We start from the raw sequence: 22,248 nt of genomic DNA on the forward strand, positions 1-22,248 counted from the left end.
AACACACAAAGAGAGTGAGTTTCAGGTCACACTTAATGCTTTAAAACAGAAATCTAGAAAGTCCAGGGTTTACCATGTTGCTTTTTAGATGCTTCTGTTTTAAAGAATTTCAGGTTTGAGGCCGAAACTGTTTTCACGTCTATTACAGTGAACTTTAAACACTTGTATTTAATGTTTCAGAGCAGAGCTTTCTATTTGAACTTAAGAGAGAAAATGTTTTGGCATTGGGCATGCCTCTTTTCTAGTCACTCACAGTTTCGCTTTGCTAGAAGTCCACAAACATGCCAAGAAAATGAACACGTGAGGAAAAAGGAATTAAAGGAGGAATGGGGGCTTGTGCAACACCTGGGACAGCAGGCAAGACGAACCAAGTTTGACGGTACCCATGTTCAGAGTCAAGTAACTGCTCCTGAAGAGAACACCAGTCGGTATGTTACAAAACCTGTGTTCCTTGAGGGTAGGGACTATTTTTCATTCACCACCACATCTTCGTTTTCTAAATCAAGCACACTGTAGGCTCTCAACAAAAGCTGGCTGGATGATGTGGGAAAGGCATTAATCCTACCTCACTTTTTAGAATAATGCCACCTACCTCATTGGGGTGAGGATTTTACTAGATAATAAGTGATTTTTACTCTCATTTTAAGAAAGAACAAACCAAAGGCTCAAAGAGATGACGTAACTCCTCCAGTAAGTGGAGGACGAAACTCGGCTGAGCCTACTTCAAAGTCCACACGCTCCGTGGTTCCCAGTGCTGCTGTTAGGTGCTGTCGACTGCGACTCATAGCAGCCCAATACGACACAGCAGAACTGCCCCACGGGCTCTCCTGGCTGTAATCTTTATTAAAGTAGATTGTCAGGTCCTTCTCTTGCAGAGCCGCTGGGTGGATTCAAACAACCAACCTTTAGGTTAGCAGCCGAGTGCGTAACTGTTGTGCCACCAGGGCTCCTTCCCTGATTCCTGTTGTTGTTGGTAGGTGCTGTCAAGTCAACTTTCGACTCATAACAACCCCATGTGACATAGCAGAACTGCCACCAAAGGGTTTTCTAGGCTGAATTTTTTTTTTTTTAATCTTTATGGCCAGAGCAGATCGCCAGGTCTTTCTCCCAAGGCCCTCTGGGTGGGTTTGAACCACAAACCTTTCAGTTAGCAGCCCAGCACTTAACCGTTGTGCCACCAGGGCTCCTATCTCTGACTCCTATTAGCTAAGAAAACTAATTTAAAACTAAAAATAGATTTAGACTATCTCGGGAAAAAATCCTACCCCTCCAAACTGCTAAACGGTCCACAGGAAAACAGACAACTGTATACTTTTCCTGGCCAAACACTGTAATCCTAAAATGAGGTAAATGCTCACACTATCTACATCAGAGGACCGAAGTGGTAGCAACCTAAGTCCTTTATATCACCAGAAACTACATCATCAGAATGGGGAGAAAAATATTTCTCCTCAACCCGTTAAAACAATGTTTATTAAGAATTACTTTTCCTCCTGTAATTTAAAATCTAACCAAAGAATCTCATGGCTTCAAAGACCACTGTAACTCCATAAACAGTACTTCTCTGAACATACAGGTAATTTTATTCATAGGTACTTTTATCACTGTGTGGAAATTAGTAAAAGATGGTTAGTCTAGAATGTTTGATATATCTATAAATAAAATTTTTTTTCCTTAGGATCCCAAATCTGAAATTAAAACTGTTTTGGTCACTTTTTACTCTTGGATCTATAAATGTTGATTTCAGAGGTCATTTCCAACAGCCTGCCTGCTTAGCAACAGAGAGCTCAAAACATTTTCACTAACATCACGTTTTATAACAATGCCAACTTTTATCATCTGTCTAATCCAACAATTCCAAAGTTAATATATTAAATGCAGCTAAGAAACACCTGACCTAATAGAGAATAAATTCTAGTAACTTTAAGTATCAGTTAACGGTCATTTAACGATACCGTCCTCCTCAAAAGGGTAAATAAAGGTAGTGAAAGAGTAATTTTCAAATAAATGCTTCTCTTCTAGAGTGAAGTTCCTGTAGTATGCCTAGCTATAAGACAAACACAAATTTAAAGAGTCTTAAAAAGCTTCCTTGTCAAGTTTTCCCTGTCAAACTTAAACGCTGAAAATGAGTTGATAGGAAAAAGAGCAACCGCCATCTAATGGGGATATTTAAACACTTAAATCAGGAGTCCAAACACAAATTAAAGTACTATACAGTAAATGTAACAGAGAAAAGGAAGTCTGTCACTGCAGCCTTTGTCAGCACTAAAACAGGAACACTTTTCATCTCAAAAACAGAGAAAATCTATAAACCCTTCACAATTAACATAGTATTTTAACATATGGACTAACGTTGTAGGGACTTTTCAGAACTGAAAAAAATTTTTTTTCAGTAGTTGTAACAAAAACCTAAAATTGTGTTGTTTTAAGGCAAATTAACTTAAAAACCAAAGCAGAAAAAATCCCTAACTTTTTTAGCTTAAAATGGTCTCCAGATTTCTGATGTCCTTCCTTCCTAGGTTACATTCAGTAGCTCCACTACATTCCTTTGTCACTTCGATTTCAATAACAAAGAATCCCCTGTGAACAGCTCCCAGCCTGGCCCTCCACCACCACCAAAAAAAAAAAAAATCCTCACAGAAACATGTTCTAAACAACTACAACAAACTATTTTTAAACTAAGGGAAAAAAATCAATTGTTTCCAGTTTAAAATATCACTCCGGTGACTATATAACCTATAAAGCCGTAACAACCCTACAGGCTTGGGAGGAGCTAAAGCAACTTAGAGGATTTGTGGAGAAATGGGAAAAGGAGTCCTGGTTTCGCACAGTGCCAATCAAGCACAATTCTGAGGCTGTATTCAATCTTTCAGGACAGACTGCCCTCGGTTTCTAGTGGAATCTTTCTTCTCGGTGTGTACTCCCCATTCCTGGATCATCCACTTGGAGACAGATCCCCATTGCAATTATTAGGTAGGTGCCCCGACCTTCAGCCAACCATTACCTTGCACTCACCTTAGCTTTTCCTCCGGTAACCCATTTAGTCTCAAACTATCAGGACGATCCCGTCTTCTCCTGTAGAGACCTGAGTGGGAAAGTTCTTTAAGCTGTAATGCAGTCATCCTTCTCTCTACACGTCAATTACTGACACTTTACTGCGTTTACGCTGAGCGGTGTGGCTGCCAGGGCTCAGGAAGACAGTGGGACCTCAGCACACCTGACCCAGAGTTAGAAACCTCCACGCAGGCCGTTGAAGCATAGCTTCCTGTTTCTCTGCTGGTACACACCCTCCTCTGCAAGGCATGACTTGCCTTATCTCTGGGCCTTGCACCTTGGAGGGGAGGGGGAGTCAGGAATCCAGAAGACTGACTGTTCATATATTTACTAATAAGCAAAACTCAATAGTTATGAATAATCATACCAACTCCTTTTATAAACGTTTCCAGCATCACTCCGAATTAACATTGGGCTAAAAAGCTCCAGTCATTAATGACTAAAAAGGGTCCTGCCCTGTTTTATTTGCCAGGAAATCCATTAACACTTCACAAGCAGCTGTCAGTTTAAAGAAGTGCCTGGTCATCCTGAGCTCTTTGGGGCGTTTTCCTTAAAAAAAAAAAAAAAGGCTGGATTCTAAAGGGAAGTAGTCCAATCTCTCCCTCTCGCCACTCTAAATCCTCTCTGAAAGGGAAGGAAGTATCTTTAACTTTTTTTTTCTTCCATTAAATATTACTCACAAATACATAACTGAAAGGATGGTAGCTTCTCAACCAGCCTCCACTCAACGATGTTCTCAATATGTAACTCCTCATTCTGAATAAGCCCCCTCCTGCCATGTGTGCCGGCCCAGTTTAATCAGTATTGTCTGCTACGAGTGTCACTGGTAGCCGTGCAGCTCCCATAATGTTTATGTTTGACCTTAGACGGTGACAAAATTAGGAGTGAGGTTTTGGCTTCTGGTGTGTGGGGTGGGAGGGATGCCTGCGAGCAAGATGGAGGGTTATAGATACCAGAGGGCAGATAATATGGGGCAAGTCCTTTATCACGCAGCTCCAAATGATGTTAGCACAACACATGCATGATTCGCCCACCAATATGATTCAATCCCACTCAACACATATACGTGTATATGAACAAAACAAGATCCCTGGCAAGTTCTTAGCTGATAAGAGTTTGATTTCATGGTCCTAGTAACTTCTCTTTGTGCAATTTATACCGGCTTCTTTCTCTTCTAGGGTCCCTTCAAGGAGAGCACAGAGAAATGGGACTGACACTTGTTTTACACCAAGGGTTAGAGGGTTGCTATGTTCCTACAGGGTCGCTATGAGTTGGAATCGACTCGATGGCACTGGGTTGGTTTTTAAGTCCCTCTCTCTAAGAGAATCTGTGTTATCAATACAAAAACTAAGGTGCCTCGGAGGGAAATGAAAGTCTAGGTCTAAATCCTTCTCTCAGGACATACAGGCGCCAGTTCCCCTGAGGGCTAACATTTGCTACCAGGTTTCTAAACTCCGACAGCAAACAGATGGCAGAACAAGCTTCCGCATCTTTTCCAATGACTTTTTATGGTTGTCTTCAAAAGAGAATGTTTATTTTTAAAGAGGCAGAAAAATATTTCCTAATTTTGTCAAAATACTAGGTTTAATTTGTTGAGAGACGTGTAAAAAAACATTCAAATGACAGATGTATCTTTCTCTCAGGAGGATATGCAAAAATTTGGTAATGCTGGCTACCTCCGTGGTACTTGGGGAACAGCAGCAGAAGAAAGCTTTTCCATGAGTACTGCTTTATCCCAACTGTAATTCTGCACTTCGAATATACTGACTATTCAAAAATGGAACCAATTTAGAAGATTTACATATGCCTTTTATATATATATAAAAAAAAAAAGCTCTAGGATTCTGCTGAGACCTAAAATACAGAAAAGTTTAAGGTTTATGGTAACAGAAACATAAAATTAGGATTCCTGAAGTGTCCAATTCTCTCATTTTTGTCAAGGTAGGTGAAAAAAAATTCAGAGGAACAACTACAGGTCTCCTTTAATTGTCTACCCGAGGCTTCATAAAAGAAGAGGCCTGATGGATGAAACGCAAATCAAATTTTACTCCCTGCACAGAAACTCCGCCATTAAATATGACTTATTTCTGTAGAAAAAAACATAAACAAGATTCATTTTTTAAAGAGGTTTTTGAAAGTAGATATAGTGAGCTGTGAGAAGGAAAAAGCCTGGTGACTACTAGAGGTTAACAAGACAGGAAATGCATAACTGTGTAGGATGAATACTGCATTTCATGAGTCTAGGGTTAAAGGATGTTAAAAAAAAAAAAGTTCTCAAGCTATGTAACAAACAAGCTGAAACAACTCTTGCTCTCTGACTTTTAAAATGGGTGAACTGACAAATAGGAATTTCATTAAATCAATGCTTACATTTTAATGAAACTGCCACCATTAAGTACAATTAAATACTAGGCCTCTGAGAAAAGCTCTTTAACCACTGTCTTTTCATTGAAAACACAGGCATTTATGGAAAAAACGGTGCTGCTCTTCCTCCTGTACTGCTTCAGATGCGTACTGAGACTTCACTGCACTGTAAGTAGGACTGAGGAAAGCGTACACAGGCAGGCATCGAGAGTGAGATTCACAAATGCCCCTCACCAATGACCAGCTCAGGCTGCAGCCTGTGAACTCTGGCTCCCAGTAACACAGTGTCCTTGCACAGCAGCACCAGGGGAGGAGGTACATACCCACAGCAGAGAAGCTGGGACAGACAGCGGGGCAGTGATAGGGAGAGGAGGTCTCACGTCTGCATTTTCCCCCATTTAAACATGCTTTCCCATTTGGAGTTTCCAACTGTGCCTGAATTCTCACGTCAGTCCTTTTTCAACTGAGTTTTAAATTTCAAACAACTGTCTCACCACACTGCAGACACTACATAGGGTGGCCTGTATAAGCGCAGGTTGCAAGGGTCTTCACACAGGGAAATTCTTCATTTTAGCACCCTGAAAAATCTTTGAAGGTTAGTCCAGACTTCCAGTCAATAAAGAAATTCCCCACCCTCTTTTCCTACATGACCTCATCCCTATATGATATCCCTAACCTGGGATTCTGCCTCCTCTTGAACATTTCCAGTGATGGGGAGCTTAAAGAAAAAATGGGGAGCTTACTACCTCACAAAACTCCTACGTTCCCCCCCCGCGCCACCACCACATGCCTGACGGTTGTTAAGGAACAGTAGTTTATAAAAAACTGTGAAGGCAAGCACCTTCTGTTCTACTCCCACTACAGTGCAGACGTTCTGTGAGCCTAATTACAAACTTCTATTAACTTCTGTCCATTTTTCCAACATGCTGGGTTCTCTCTGAATCTGCACTTTGACTCCCAACATAGTATCTGTTCCAGCTTAATGTCATGAGCACATCTGACAATAATTCTTCTAAAAGTTTAAGCTCTTAATCAAAACGACTAAGTACAAAACTCTACGGATTAGCACAAAAGGTCTCCTTCCTCCCAGGCTAACATCTAACCCCGCTGTTTTCCATCTTTCGTGGGTCATGGACCCTTTGCGAATCTGATGAAAGTTAATGACTCTCTCCCAGAAAATGAATGTGAGCACAAAATTTTACAACAGTTTCAGAGAAGTGACAGACTCCCTCAGAGGCCCACAGATGGACTCTACCTCAGGAATCACTGCATTAACAGCAGTTGTTGTTAGGTGTCATTGAGTCAGCTCCAAATCATGGCAACTTTATGTATAACAGAACAAAATACTGCCAGGTCCTGCGCCATCTTCACGATCATTGGTATTTCTGCATCCACTGTTGCAGCTATCACATCAAGGCATCTCACTGAGGGTTTCCCTCATTTCCACTGGCCTCCTACTTCACGACGTCCTTTTCTAGTGATTGGTCTTTCCTGGTGACATGTCCAAACTAAGCAAGTGAAAAGTCTTGCCATCCTCGCTTCTAAGGAACATTCTGGTTGTGTTTCTCCCAAGAGTAATTTGTTCGCTCTCCAGCAGTAAACCCTCCAACTCATATTGAGCTCTGTCTACTCTAAAAACTTCCAGTACTACACGGCAGGACTGCTTCGTCTCATTTGTTCATTTAATAAACGTTGACTCTGTGCCCTGCACTTGGCTAGGCACTATTTCAGAAGTGTTCCTCTTCTCTCCTATTTCTCTCAGCCTCCTAACTGATCTTTCTGCTACCAGTCTTACTTTCTTTTAATCTATCCTCCAAATTTCAAAGGGACCTTTTAAACTGTGAATTGATCACTTATTGACCTTGCTTAAAAACTCTCAATGGTTCCCACTACCTCCAGGATACAGTCCAAACAAGGTAAGCAAAGTATTCTGATCTGGTGCTAGCTAACCTTGCTCATTTCTCATCACTCCCCCACCCCTACGACCAACACATTGAACTCCATGTGATTTCCAGGATAGGTTGTGTTTCCTCTTACTTCCTGGCCTTTGAATATGCAGCTTCATAAGACTGGAAGAAGCATCTCTGGCAGGACTAATTCCTAGTTATTCCACTACGACTCAGCTCAAGGATCGTATCTTCTAAGAAGCCTTTCTAGACCCTATGCACTCACAGTTCCCCTTCTCTGTGCTCCCAGTGCTTACTTCTTAATGCAGCTGCTTGTTTACCTGCCTCTCCCCTGCAAATAAACTGTTCTTTGAGGAACCCAACCCAGTGCCTTTCTTTGAGGAACCGAACCCAGTGCCGTCGAGTCGATTCCAACTCATAGCGACCCTACAGGACAGAGTAGAACTGCTGAGGAAAGCGATATATATATATATAACTTAACACTATCTACAGGGCCAAGTTCATGGCAGACATTCACATTTGTTAAATAAATACTTTGTTATTAGTTGTTCCACCTATTGATTTTGAGAGTCTAATCATCTTACGATGCTACTTTTGAAATTAAAGCCCCAAAGCTTGGATTTTTTTTTTTTTTTTTTTTTGGCATTTACCTCAACATTGCCTAATGAGATTTTAAAAGACATATTCATTCCATAGTTTTGGAAAAGTTTACTTTCTTGGTGAGATTTTGAAAACTCAAGTTTTTTATATCTGTAGAACTGAACAGTATCTTTCACAAGTATAAACACTTTTCATTTGAAATAAGAATACAACTATTAGCCTAGATCTTTGCCTAAACTTACTACGCAACCCAGTTTTCACCATCGTGTTCCAAGTAATCCCTCCTTTGGGCACACCAAAAAAAACAAAAGAAAACCAAACCTGTTGCTGTCGAGTAGACTGCAATTCATAACGACCCTATAGGACAGAGTAGAACTGCCCCATAGAGTTTCCAAGGAGCGTCTGGTGGATCTGAACCGCTGACCTTTTGTTTAGTAGCTGTAGCACTTAACCACTATGCCACAGGGTTTCCCCTTTGGGCACAGGAAGGTAAAAAACCTAATTAAGTACTGAGCCCCTAATATGGATGTTACTGAATCCTCATTTCTTTCTCCTACACAGGCATTCCTCAGATTACAAACAAGTTGTTTCTAAGTCGTCTTTAAGTAGAATTTGTACGTAGGTCGAACAGTTAGATATTGCTCATATCCAATGTCACTTAGTCAAATATTTGCCTTAGTATATAGTACACAGTGTACCTTTCTGTGCATAAAAAACATTAAAGAAACACTTCTGAATACACTAATACATCTTTAACATAATACAGTAGTAATAATAATGTTTTGATTCGTGTCACAAAATACTGCACATTTGTTATTACGAACCACTGTACGTACCTCAGATTTTTAACGTAATAGGCTTTCCGGGGGTTGGTTCATTACTACGGGTTGCAAATAAGTCAGACATTTGCATTATTACCATCTTTGACACTTGGTACCAAAGGCCTTAAAGTTGTTGAGCAGCTGTACATTGCCAGGCCGTTAATTTCCTTGTGTGACATACACTTAGGGAAGAATTTTATGTTTTGCAACTAACTCTGAACTAAATGGGAACAAATCGTTTTTTAGTTCAAATTTTATTCCATGAACAGTCATTTATAGGGGAAAGCAAAACTTCTCTACTAAACCAAGAATATCTTTCCTCATCATTCTCAACACACATTCATCTCCTAAACATTTATTTGCCAGCCATGCAATTTTCCTAAATGAGGTCTCTCAAGAGTGTTCTGGGCTATCGATATGAAGGAAGGTCCTAGTGCCGTAGAACTGCCGCAACAGTTCAAACAGTGATGTGCCACTATTAAGTAGGTTCAGGTTCAAATTAACCAAAGAGTATAAGAAGGCAGAATCAACTATCCATAAAAACAGCCTAGAGTGAAAAACAAATCATCAAAAATATGGTCCAATTCACAAGGAGATGATATTGTAGACCGTCCAGAGCTCCTCAGAATTTTTTTCTTCATTAGCTTTTCAGAAACTCTGACACAGGCAAGTGGACAGGCTGAGCTGTCATCAAAATCCCATGTGAACTTGGCTGTGTCATTCTGAGTCAGAAACATACAGAAGCCTCTCTTACAACCAGAAACATGGGATCATCTATAATCTTCCGGTAGACAATTAAGGAAAAGCCACTGACACAATATGCTAATCTTCCTGGCATATGCCCAAAGGATTTAGAATAAAATTTAAAGTGACCTATCCCATCCCACGTTTTTAAGGTGCTAAGGGAGAATACAAGGAGCCCTGGTGGTGTAGTGGTTGAGTGCTCAGCTGCTAACCCAGCAGCCACTGCACAGGAGAAGGATGTGACAGTCTGCTTCTCTAAAGATTAGAGCCTTGGAAGCTCTATGCAGCAGTTCTACTATTGATGGGTAAGACTTAAGTCAGAATCGACTCGACAGCAATGGGTTTAAGGGAGAATACAAGGCAGGCTGGCATAAGGGGTACAAGAGGGAAAGCCAGAAAGAAGACATTCAATGAGAGTTCCACGTCTGGTAACTTACTTGCTGTGATTGATAAATTAGTACACAGGAAGTCACTTAACTACCAAAGTCCTTAATTCTTCCACTTTGAAATAGAAGTGGCCAATTAGATGATTTCAATGATCATGTCCCCGGGTAAAAATCACTTGATTTTAAGAAAGGGCCTGTGCAACAGGACCCATCAATGTGACCAGACTCCCTAACCGGGCATGTTTTACTCCTTAATCATTGCCTTAGTCAGAAATCCCATTCCCGAATAAAACAGGAACAAAATGGCAGAATTTATACATTCATCTCTTCAACAAACATTTCCTGAAGGCCTCAGACATGCCAGGCTCTCAGAATACAGAGGCAGAAGAAGAGGAGAAAGACAGGGCCTAGTCTTTGACCCTCTTCCTGATGTTGTTATTCCCCTTCATTTTCTCTTTGGTCAAAATAGCTGCTCCAAGGATCCAGGACAGAAAACACCACAAAAAGGCTTACTGACCATCTCCCTCCTCAACACGTAACTGCTGTAAAGAGAACAGAGAGTCCTCGTCAACAGAGCACTGAACTCACCAGGAAGGAACAAGGAAATAGACGTCTGCAGAAAGACTACTGTTCTTTCATGGGCTAAGTTATAAGGTACCTCATTTGATGTAGTAAACATGTTTCTGGAAACTACGTATGAAACTAACTTTCATAAATAGAATAAATTTTCATTCCCTAAAGGGACTTTGTTTTAAAAATCATTCTAGTATTCATCTTTTCACCAAAGAACGCTTTTCTGCAACTCCAGGTTTTCACATAATTCAACTTACAACAAGACACATACAGACATGCAATGATAGCACTTTTTATGTAACACTGCTATAATAGATCCAGTTTCTACCTATTTTGCTATCTACCACCTATACACTTTATAGCATATCTGTACCTGATAAAAGAGCCCTGGCAGCACAGTGGTTAAGTGCTTGGCTGCTGACCAAAAGGTCAGTGGCTTGAACCACCAGAAAGATATGGCAGCCTGCTTCCATGAAGATTATAAAATTGGAAACCCTATGGGGCAGTTCTACTCTGTCCTATAGGGTCGCTGTGAGTCGGAATCGACTCAATGGCAATGGGTTTGTTGGGTTATATCTGATGAGCACATTTCTAAACTAAATTCTCATTAAAAAAAAAAAAAAAAGCCCGTAGGCAAAGTACTTGTGTGAAAGAGGAGAAAAGATACAGTTACCTCACACTCCAAGACAGGCATAGTCACAAGCCAACATCCCTGCCTTTCTGAAGACAAGGAAGAACAAACATGGTTCTCCTCTCTGCCCTGAAATTCAAGAAATATTCTAAAAAAAAAAAATTAGATTTCATTATTACAATTAATGCTGTCAAGACAACAACTTTCATTCCAAAACTCTTTTCACCTGGTTATCAAAATAGTCACCAGGTTCTATTTAAAGGCAACAACATTAAAAAAATTAAGTGTTTCACTTCTGAAATCAGTACCATCCCCTCACTTACTGTTATTTTTTTCTCTCTAACTCAAAGTTCGATTCGATGATAAAAAGAGGATTTGAAAGTTTAAGAAAGGATTTCTAGCCCTATCTAAGGGCTCAATAATTTCAATACGGACATCGTTATTTCCAATACCCTTTTATTGTTCCAGGATGACTGATGGTAATTGAAAATGATCACGTAAAGGTGAAAGAAAAAGGTGTTCATGATACACTGTTGAGTGAAAAAAAAATTATAGGACAATATACACTACATAATTCCATTTCACATTAAAGGGCCACACATACTTACATGTAGATACCTGGATGAGCACATACCAAAATATCTCTGGTTAATAGGGTTTAAGGAAATTAAGAATTATTTTTTCTTTTGGATTATCTATATTTTCTAATTTTTCTACAATGGACAAGTATACAATAAGGAAATAAATGTTCAAAAATGTTTAAGATAAATGAAGAGAACAAAAATTAAATAAGGATACACTGTTCCATCTCCCAAAGAATTTGTAATTTAATTAGGAAGAAAGGGCTACCTTACAAAACTCAGGGTATGTAATCAAATACAGGACATACTTCAGGAGGGTTAGATTTGTGCTAAAACTAGAAGAATGAGAAGGACTTGGGTAGACAGAGAGGGAAAGTTGAGGGCACTCCAGATAAAGGAAATCTCAGCGTGACGTGACAGACGACAAACATCATGACATGCTTAGGGATGATGAGACTGGAGAGCAGTGATCTCCCATACCAGGACTACAGAGTTTTGATTTGATGTGGAAAAAACAGGGAGTCATGTACATGGAATCCGTCCGAACCCAAGTGTCAGGTGACGATCCAGTTGAGGTCTAGTAAAGGCAAAGGAAAGGGGACAGATACACGTGATATTACAACAGGACTGATGGGTAAGACTTAGCAAAGGAATACTGAAGAATGTACTGTATACTGCCCCGTTCTGATCATTCACTTCACAACTATTTAGTGAGCATCTAACAAGTGTCAGGCTCTGCTCTAAGTATCAGAGACACAATGGAAAACAAAATGCAGTCTCTATCCTCATGGGGCTTTCAGCCTACCAGGGACACCAGTATTAACCATATAATTACATAAACAAACATATATTTTAAAAGCATAACAGGCGATAGAAAGGTGAGGTGCTACGAAGATGCTTACAGTGGGGAGGGGGAAGGGGTACTAGTGAAAAGCTCCGAGACAGAAATAACTGGATCTGATACCCCAGAAACCTGAAGGATGAGCAGGCACTAAAGATGAAAGAGCCTGGGGTGTGAGGGGCGTTGCTGTGAGCAACCAGCTCAGTGTAATGAAATGAACTCTGACATGTGGCTGAGGGGAAAGGGGGGATATGAAAGGAGATTAGGGAGATATGTGGCGTGTTCAAAGGGCCTTGTGTTTTTGACTCTAAGAACAATGAGAGGCTACAGTTGCAGGCAGGGGACTGACAAGGTCAAATCTGTTTTATGAAGATCCCTTTCACTGCAGCATCAAAGGGGGATGGGTCTTAAGGGGCAAGTGGGGCAAGGATCTGGGCAGACCAGTTAAGAGATTTTACGCGGCAGTGCAAGGAAGACATGACAACTTGAACTAGAGCAGTGACAATGAATACAGAGAGGAGAATCAATTTGAGGGGTAATGTCTTAGTCATCTAGCGCTGCTACAACAGAAATACCACAAGTGGATGGCTTTAACAAACAAGTTTATTCTCTCACAGTCTAAGGGGCTAGAAGTCTAAATTTAGGGTGTCAGCTCCGGGTGAAGGCTTTCTCTCACTGTTGGTTCTGGGTGAATGTCCTTGTCATCAATCTTTCCCTGGTCTAGGAGCTTCTCAGCACAGGGACCTCGGGTCCAACGGATGAGCTCCTCCCCTTCTGGTTCTTCATTCTTGGTGGCATGAGGTCCCGCTGTCTCTCTGCTTACTTCTCTCTTTTATATCTCAAAAGAGATTGACTCAAGATACAATCTAATCTTGTAGCTTCAGTCCTGCCTCATTAACGTAACTGCTTCTAATCCTGCCTCACTAACATCACAGAGGCAGGATCTGTAACACATAGGATAACTACATCAGACGACAAAATGGTAGACGATCACGCAATACTGAGAATTATGGCCTTGCCAACCTGACACAACTCAATCCACGACACGTATTCAGGAAGTAAAACAGACAAGATGGAGTGACAGATTAGAAACAGCCAGGTAAGGGTGAGGAGAGGGCGGTAGTAACCGCTTAAATTGTTAACATTTTTCCCCCACATTCTTTTATTGACACAGCAACAAAAGAGAAGGTGAAGTGCAGCACAAGGTATACTACTGCCTTGATTTTGCCCACAGAAAAGAGAGACATTGTAAACCTTCTTTGAATTTAATAAAAACAGCTTTTAAAGAGTGTCTGTTTACAGGAGAGAAAGCTGAGACACAAAAATGTTCACCTCACGCTATCACGATGAGCCGCACTTCTGGACTATGTAGCTAACATTATTATTACTAATGACAACTGGTGTCTGAGTGCCTACCAAGCATGGTACATGTACTATCTCATTCAATCTTTATCTTAACACTATGAGGTGTGTATCATTATTATCCCCATTTTACAGATGAGGAAACTGAGTCTCAAAGCAGTTAAATGACTTGCCTAAGCAACAGAGTTGCTAAGTGAGAGGGTGTGGATCTAAACCCAGGTCTAGCTGTCTTAAAAGTTCCTGTTTTGGCCATTGAGCTACACCTCTCTTTGGGCACCAAAACACCCTCCCCCACAGACGATCAAAAGGTCATCTCTGAATGAGAAGCAGCCTCCGAACACTGACAAATCTAATCCAGGAAGCTTCTGGGAAACTCAAGAGAGCATGACTGGCACAGGAACTCTGAGGGCAACCCCAGAGACTATAAACACAGACTAGAAAGAAACCCATGTTACCTCAAACCAGCCCATACACCTCCCCTCTCCCAAAAAATGAACCAGAGTTAACCTTACAACCCACTGCTGTCAAGTGGATTCCGACTCACAGCGACCCTGCAGGACAGAGTAGAACTGCCCCACAGGGTTCCCAAAGCTGTAATTTTTACAGAAGCAGGCTGCCCCATCGTTCTCCAGCCTTTCTGTAGGAATACTATGAATAGAAAGTTTGACGGTTTTAGCAGAACCATGGTATGCTCCTATACCATTCCCACCAATACAGGTCTTCTTCTTGGGCTGATTTTCCCCTAAAGGTCCGGAAGCAGAAGCCAGCGAAAGAAAGAAGTCAAACTGATGACCTTCAATTAAACTAAACTCCTGGGTTCTTTGGGGGTTTTTGGGTCCAAATTACCCAGGTTGCCTTACTTCCTCTGAGAGCACAATGTGATTACACAACATTTCCACGAGTCCTGAAAAAAAAAGGGCAAAGAACCTAAGGAAAACAAATTTTCTTTAACAGCAGCTCTGCTGAAGCCAAGGGTATTGTTATATAGCAACAACGGAAGCGGCTCACACAACAGAAGAGACATTATGCACTGACAAGGTGACCAAACCAATTTCAGTTCCTTTGAGAACACTTTATACCACAAAGTTGAGAGTTTAAGCCATGCAAACAGCCACTTGCTAATACAAAGCAAGGCTGGTAAAGAAAATGATTCTGAAACATAACAAATGTGTTATTAATAACTATGGACTTTGTTTCCAAAACCTGTTACCGTCAAGTCAGTTCTGACATGCTGACCCTACAGCACAGAATAGAGCTGCCCCATGGGGTTTCCAAGGCTGTAAATCTGTATGGAAGCTGACTGCCACATCTTCCTCCCGTGGAGTGGCTGATAGGTTTGAACTGCCAACCTCTGGGCTAGCAGCCGAACACATAACCACTGCACCCTCAGGACTCCTTGGACTTTGGATCCTGGTTAAAACAAATTAAATGTAAAAAGATATTCTTGGGACAAATGGGGACATCTGGTCATGGGCTGGGTGTTAGATGACATCAAAGAAAGAGTTTTAGTTTTGTTAGATGTGGTAACACGGGGTTATGTAACAAAATGTCCGTATTTTTTAGAGGCTAATTCTGAAGTGTATTGGGATGAAATGACCTGATGCCTGGGATTTGCTTTTAAATACTTAAGAGAGAGAAAAGGAAACAGGCTATAGGAACTGAATATGGCAATACCATCATTAAACCTGGGTGACTGAGTATACAAGGATTCGTTTCTTTATTTTTGTGTTTGAAAATTTTCAGTATTTTTTCTTTTTTTCATTAGAAAAAAAGTTCAATCGAAGGGTGGATGAAAACAAGCACCACTTCTTGAAGTCAGAATATGACACGTTATAAGCCACCGCATGCAATGACAACACTGTACAAGTGTGAGATTCCTGCGTTTACCAAGCGTTTTCTAATGCGGGATCTCAGGATGTTCCACCTGAGGGATGTTAAACACCTTGCCCAAGGTCACACAACGTATATTAAAGGAGATATTGTATTCTGAATGAGGTGAAAGGAGACCTGAATAATCCAGGTGGAGGGAAAAAAACAGCAAAGGCACAGAAAGGTGGAAAAGCTGACGTAGGGAACAGTAAGTGGCCTGGCTTTGTGGAAACGGTAGGGACAGAGGAATACAGGAGGATGTCATGGCAGTTAGGGCCAAATTTTGGGGATGTATCAATGAGAGGCTAAGGAATTTATATAACAGGTGATAAGTGGCCATAAATCTGTATGGAAGCTGAATTCAGCTTGAATTCAAGGTGAAGGGTTACAAGCCTGGAGAAGACATTCCAGGCAGCAACATGTGCCATGGACAGGAGACGAAAGATGGCAGAATAATGGTGGAACTTTCATTATTTGTCAGATAAACAGGTTGCTGAGGAAAAAACAGAAAGCCAGAAAAGCGCACACAGGCTGAGACAGGAAATTCTTTTGCATGTAACTAGCCAGATCACGCTCCAAACAAGCCACTTCAAACCCTCAGTGCTCTCAAATCAGCTACCCCACCCTCTTTTCCTACCACTCAGGGGATGACCCCTCCTACTATCGAGAAAAGGGAGATGGTCGGAAAGAAGATACCTCAACTGTTTATAAGCCCTAGTTTTCACTACTTTCCGCACTTCTTCCAGGCTGACTTTTAGTTCTTTTGAAACTGAATATATTGCACAATAATTAGTCCTATGTGGATTCTACATTATTATCATCTTCTACTAGTAACAGGGCCCGGGTGGTGCAGCGGTTAAGTGTTCAGCTGCAAACCAAAAGGTCAGCAGTTCGAATCCACCAGACACTCCTTAGAAACCCTATCCGGTTGTTCCACACTATCCTATAGGGTTGCTGTGAATCGGAATCAACTCAACAGCAAAGGGTTTGGTTTGGTTTTTGTACTAGTAATAATCATTAAAGACATAATGCTTTACATAATATTTCATTTAATCATCACGCCACCTCGGTGAAATAAATGCTATCCCTACTTTGGAGAAAGTAAAAACTGAGGTGCAAAGAGACTACGTATCTTGCCTAATATTACACAGCTGGTGGTAGGTGACAGCACCGGGATCTGAACTGGAGCTGTGCGTCTCCAGATGCCCAGCCTACAATCGCTCTGCCGTGCTGTCTCTCCAAATGCAAAACGGTAAGTGTGACCTCTTCAATGAAATAATACACAGCTGTGAAAGAAAAATAATTCACTGAAGTGACATAAATCCACACGAATAAATCAAAAAAAATGTTGAGTACAAAAGGCAATGTCCATAGTAGCACAAACAGTACAAATCAAAACAAAAACCAAACCCGTTGCTTCCAACTCACAGCGAGCTTAGAGCATACACTACATGAAATCTAAACAGGAGACACAACAGCACGCACAGTGAAGGGCACAGAAACAGATAATAAAAGCCTAAAGACATGAACAGGAGTCACAGATACCAAATTCAGTGAAGTGGTTTCTTCCAGAGGGAGAAGTAGAAGGAGAGGAAAATAATTCGAATAGCAAAGTGTACCATGAGGCTCGAACTTTATTTGTGGGTGGTCGTCATTTGGATATTCCTTCTAGTAATTTTTACACCTTCATTTTTTTTTTTTTTAAGGAAAGATGAAGATAGAGTCCTTACCAATTCCAGATATTCTTACTGTGTTTCTAAGTCTATGCAGTTTCAAAGCACTGTTACTGCCATCGTGTGGCTCCTAAAGATATTACATGCAGCTTTCAAAATGTGAAAGTTAAAAGGGGGGCATTGTTAACCCTCGGACTCAGTATCACAGGAATGCAAACTATAGTGAAAGTCTGTGTAGCCACAATGTGATATAGAAACAACATTAAAAACATCTGTTATCCATTTCTAAATTTGTTGTTGTTGTTAGGTGCCATCAAGTCAGTTCTGACTCACTGCAATCCTATGCACAACAGAGGAAAACACTGCCCGGTTGTCCTGCGCCACCCTCACTATCGTTGGCATGTTTGAGACCACTGTTATAGACACCGTGTCAACCCATCTCGCTGAGGGTCTTCCTGGTAACTGATCCGTTCTGGTAACATGTCCAAAGTATGTGAGACAAGTCTCGCCATCCTCCCTTCTAAGGAGAATTCTGGCTGTACTTCTTTCAAGACAGATCTGTTCATCCTGCAGGCAATCCATGGTACATTCAACATTCCTTGCTAACACCGTAATTCAAAGCCATCAATTCTCTTTAGCCTTCCTAATTCATTGCCCAGCTTTTGTATGCATAGGTGGTGACTGAAAATACCATGGCTTGGTCAGGGACACCTTAGTTCTCAAAGTGACATCTTTGCTCTTTAACACTTTAAAGAGGTCTTTTGCAACAGATGTGCCCAAAGTAACACGTCCTTTGCTTTCTTGACCTCTGCACCCATGGGCAGTGATTGTGGATCCAAGGAAATGAAATCCTTGACAACTTCAATCTTTTCCCCATTTATCAACATGCTGCTTATTGGTCCAGTTGTCAGGATTTTGATTTTATGTTCAGGTATAATCCACACAGAAAGCTGCGGTCTATGATCTTCATCAGTAAGTGCTTCAAGTCCTCTTCCCTTTCAGCAAGCAAGGTTGTGAAATCTGCATATCGCAATTTGTTAGTAAGTCTTCCTCCAATCCTGATGCCCTGTTCTTCTTCATATAGTCCAGCTTCTCGGATTATTTGTTCAGGGTACAGTCTGAATAAGTATGGTAAAAAGATACAACCCTGATGCACACCTTTCCTGATTTTAAGTCCTGCAATATTCCCCTGGAAACCCTGATGGCGCAGTGGTTAAGTGCTACGGCTGCTAACCAAAGGGTCGGCAGTTCGAATCCGCCAAGTGCTCCCTGGAAACTCTCTGGGGCAGTTCTACTCTGTCCTATAGGGTCGCTATGAGTCAGAATCAACTCGACGGCACTGCGTATAGGGGTATAACATTCCCTTATACTGTTCTAACGACTGCCTCTTGGTTTTGCACGAGCACAATGAAATGTTCTGGAATTCCCTTTCGTCACAATGTTATCCATAACTTGTTATGATTCACACAGTCAAATGCCTTTACACAGTCAATAAAACACAGGTAAACAAACATCTTTCTGGTATTCTCTGCTTTCAGCCACCATCCATCTGACATCAGCAATGACATCCCTTGTTCCACGTCCTCTTCTAAATCTGGCTTGAATTTCTGGCAGTTCCCTGTCAATATACTGCTGCAACCGTTTTTTGAATTATCTTCAGCATAATTTTACTTGCATGTGATAGACGATAGTGCTCGATAACTTCCACATTCGGTTAGGTCACCTTTCTTTGGAATTTGCATGAATATGGGTCTCTTTCTTCCATTTGGTTGGCCAGGTAGTTGTCTTCCAAATTTCTCGGCATAGAAGAGTGAATGCTTTCAGTATTGCATCCATTTGTTGAAACATTTCAATTGGTATTCTGTCAACTCCTGGATCCTTGTTTTTTTTTTTTTTTTTTGCCAAAGCCTTCAGTGCAGCTTGGACTCTTCCTTCAGTACCATCGGTTCTTGCTCATATGCTACCTCCTGAAATGGTTAAACGTCAACCACTTCTTTTTGGTACCATGACTCTGTGTATTCCCTCCAGCTGCTTTTGATGTTTCATGTGTCATTCAATATTTTGCCCATAGACTCCTTCAACACTGCAACTGGAGGCTTGAATTTCTTCTTCAGTTCTTTCAGTTTCAACAATGCCAAGCATGCTCTTCCCTTTTCGTTTTCTAACTCCAGGTCTTTGCACATTTCATTATAATACTTTACTCTGTCTTCTCAAGTTACCCTTTGAAATCTGTTCAGCTCTTTTACGTCATCATTTCTTCTGTTCGCTTTAGCTATTTTATGTTCAAGAGCAAGTGTCAGAGTCTCTCCTGACATCCATTTTCGTCTTTTCTTTCCTGGACATCATTTTGGTCTTTTCTTTCCTTTCTTGTTAATGATCTTTTGCATTCTTCACGTATGATGTCCTGATGTCATCGCACAAGTTATCTGGTCTCTGGTCATTAGTGTTCAATACATCAAATCTATTCTTGAGATGGTCTTTAAATTCAGGTGGGATATACTCACAGTTTGGCGCTCATGGACTTGTTTTAATTTTCTTCAGCTTCAACTTCAACTCGCATATGAGCAATTGTTGGTCTGTTTCTAGCCTTGTTCTGACAGATGATATTGAGCTTCTCCATCATCTCTTTGCACAAATGTAATGGATTTGATTCCAGTGTATTCCATCTGGCAAGGTCCACATGTATATTGCCCGTTATGTTGTTGAAAAAAGGTATTTACAGTGAAGAAGTCATTGGTCTTGCAAAAGTCTATCTTGTGATCTCTAGAGTCTTTCTATCACCAAGGTCATATCTTCCAACTACTGATCTTCTTGTTTCTAACTTTTGCATTCCAATCACCAGTAATTATCAAATGCATCTTCGCTGCCTCTTTGATCCATTTCAGACTGCCAAAGTTGGTAAAAAATCTTCAGTTTCTTCATCTTTGGCATTATAGCTGGTGCATAAATTTGAATGACAGTCGTATTAACTGGTCTTCCTCGTAGGCATGTGGATATCATCCTACCATTGACAGCGTTGTACTTCAGGAGAGATCTTGAAATGTTCTTTTGACAATGAATGAGACGCCATTCCTCTGCAATCTGTTATTCCCGGCATGGTAGACCACATGATTTCCAATTTAAAATGGCCAATACAAGTCTGTCTCAGCTCACTAACACCTAGGATATCGATGTTTCTGTGTTCCATGTCATTTCTGGTGACTTCAATTTTCCTTGATTCATATTTCGTACATTCCATGTTCCCATTACTAATGGACATCTGCACCTGTTTCTTCTCATTTTAAATCGTGCCACATTAGCAAACGAAGGTCCTAAAAGCTTGACTCCATCCACGTCATTAAGGTCAACCCTACTTTGGGGAGGCAGCTCTTCCTAGTCGTATTCTGGGTGCCTTCTAACCTGAGGGGTTATACTTCCAGCACTATATAAGACAATGTTCCACTGCTTTTCATGTTTTCACTGGCCAGTTTTTTCAGAAGTAGATTGTCAGGTCCTTCCTCCTAGTCTGTCTTAGTCTATAAGTTCCACTGTAATCTGTCCACCATGGGTGACCCTGCTGGCATTGCTTCCAGCATTACAGCAACACACAAGCTGCCACAGTATGACAAGCTGACAGATGAGTGGTGACCATTTCTAAATAATGATTAATAAAACAGAACATGTAATACGTTATGCTAAAAAGCCCACTCAAAAGAAGATGATAATGAGAAAGCTACTGGATATAAACCGTAAGAGAAAAGGATCAGTGTAAGACACATTAGAGATAGTAAGATTAGAGAAGTCACAAGACTAACAAAAACAGATGGGAAGAGCTGGCTTTCAGCCACAATTAACTTGATGGGTAAGTGAGAACCCATTTACAGGATTCAGAACTCCAAAGTCAGTAAGTAGAAAGAATATGCTAAAAAAAAAAAAAAAAAAAAAAAACCCTGTCTATAGTATTAACAGGTTCAGTAGTAGAATTGAGTACTCATAGTAGCAAAATTTACTGGAGAAGTAAACACCTCTTTACTGAATATCCAGGTCAGAAAGAAATAAATTTAAATACTGTATCACAGTGAATCTTATTAAATGTATAAAAACATACCCTTGTGTAAAATCATTTGCATACATGATTGCAAATGAGACATATAACCCATCACAATCTCCTTGTTTGACCTCATTGCCAGACATTTTTCCCTTCTAACAACTAATTTTCTTCCCCAAACTGGGCACACTCTTGTGTCTCCATGATTCTGTCAATCTGCTACCATAATGAACTTCCAGTCCCCTCCTCAAAGTGAGCTCTTCCTGCACCATTCCCATTTTGTGGATCCTTCCAGAGCTCTCCCAGGTAGATGGGGGAAGGTGTCCTCTCTTCCAGACCAATCTATCCTTTTGCCACTGCCATACTGTATGCTGTTCGCATGTTAGTCTATCTCCCTCACTGAAATGTGAGCTCCTCAGAGCCTGGCACCTAGTAGGTACACAAGAAACGTTTGGTGAATGACTGAAGTTTAGAAACTTCATAAAAATATCAAAGAGTATTTGTAAAACTTTTAAAAAGGATCTCACAAATTTGCAACACTTTTTCCTTTCAGTACAAGCATACACTGAAGTTCACCCAAAAAAGCGCTGGGTCCACACTGACAGAGTTTGCTGGAAAAACTAGTTGGCTTTCTCCAAAGAGCTCTTGCTCTGGTGAATTTTTAAAAAATTTAAAGCCTGACCTTCAACTTCTAAAGCTCAGTGTACACGCTGGCAGACTGCCAGAAATACCTAATCTGGTCTGTGCTTGAAAACATCACCCCCTAGTGATCTGAATTTGCTACTATTCAATACCAAGAATTCACAATGTTTTAT

The 22,248-nt window shown here is 40.8% G+C and overlaps 1 protein-coding gene across 5 annotated transcripts in view; it reads right to left on the minus strand.

Moving 5' to 3' along the window:
- The window catches only part of LIMS1 (LIM zinc finger domain containing 1), a 158,706-nt gene that overhangs the window by 61,115 nt on the left and 75,343 nt on the right, over positions 1-22,248 (minus strand). Inside the window, exon 1 of one of the 5 annotated variants that reach the window (XM_049857104.1) lies at positions 3,016-4,810. The exons of the other annotated variants lie outside the window; for them this stretch is intronic. Coding sequence (XP_049713061.1) covers positions 3,016-3,122 — 107 coding nt within the window. The 5' untranslated portion in view covers positions 3,123-4,810. Of the gene's footprint in view, positions 1-3,015; positions 4,811-22,248 lie in introns of those variants that run through there. 5 annotated transcript variants of the gene reach the window in all.

This window comes from Elephas maximus, chromosome 17, assembly GCF_024166365.1.
Source record: "Elephas maximus indicus isolate mEleMax1 chromosome 17, mEleMax1 primary haplotype, whole genome shotgun sequence".
NCBI classification, from domain to species: Eukaryota; Metazoa; Chordata; class Mammalia; order Proboscidea; family Elephantidae; genus Elephas; species Elephas maximus.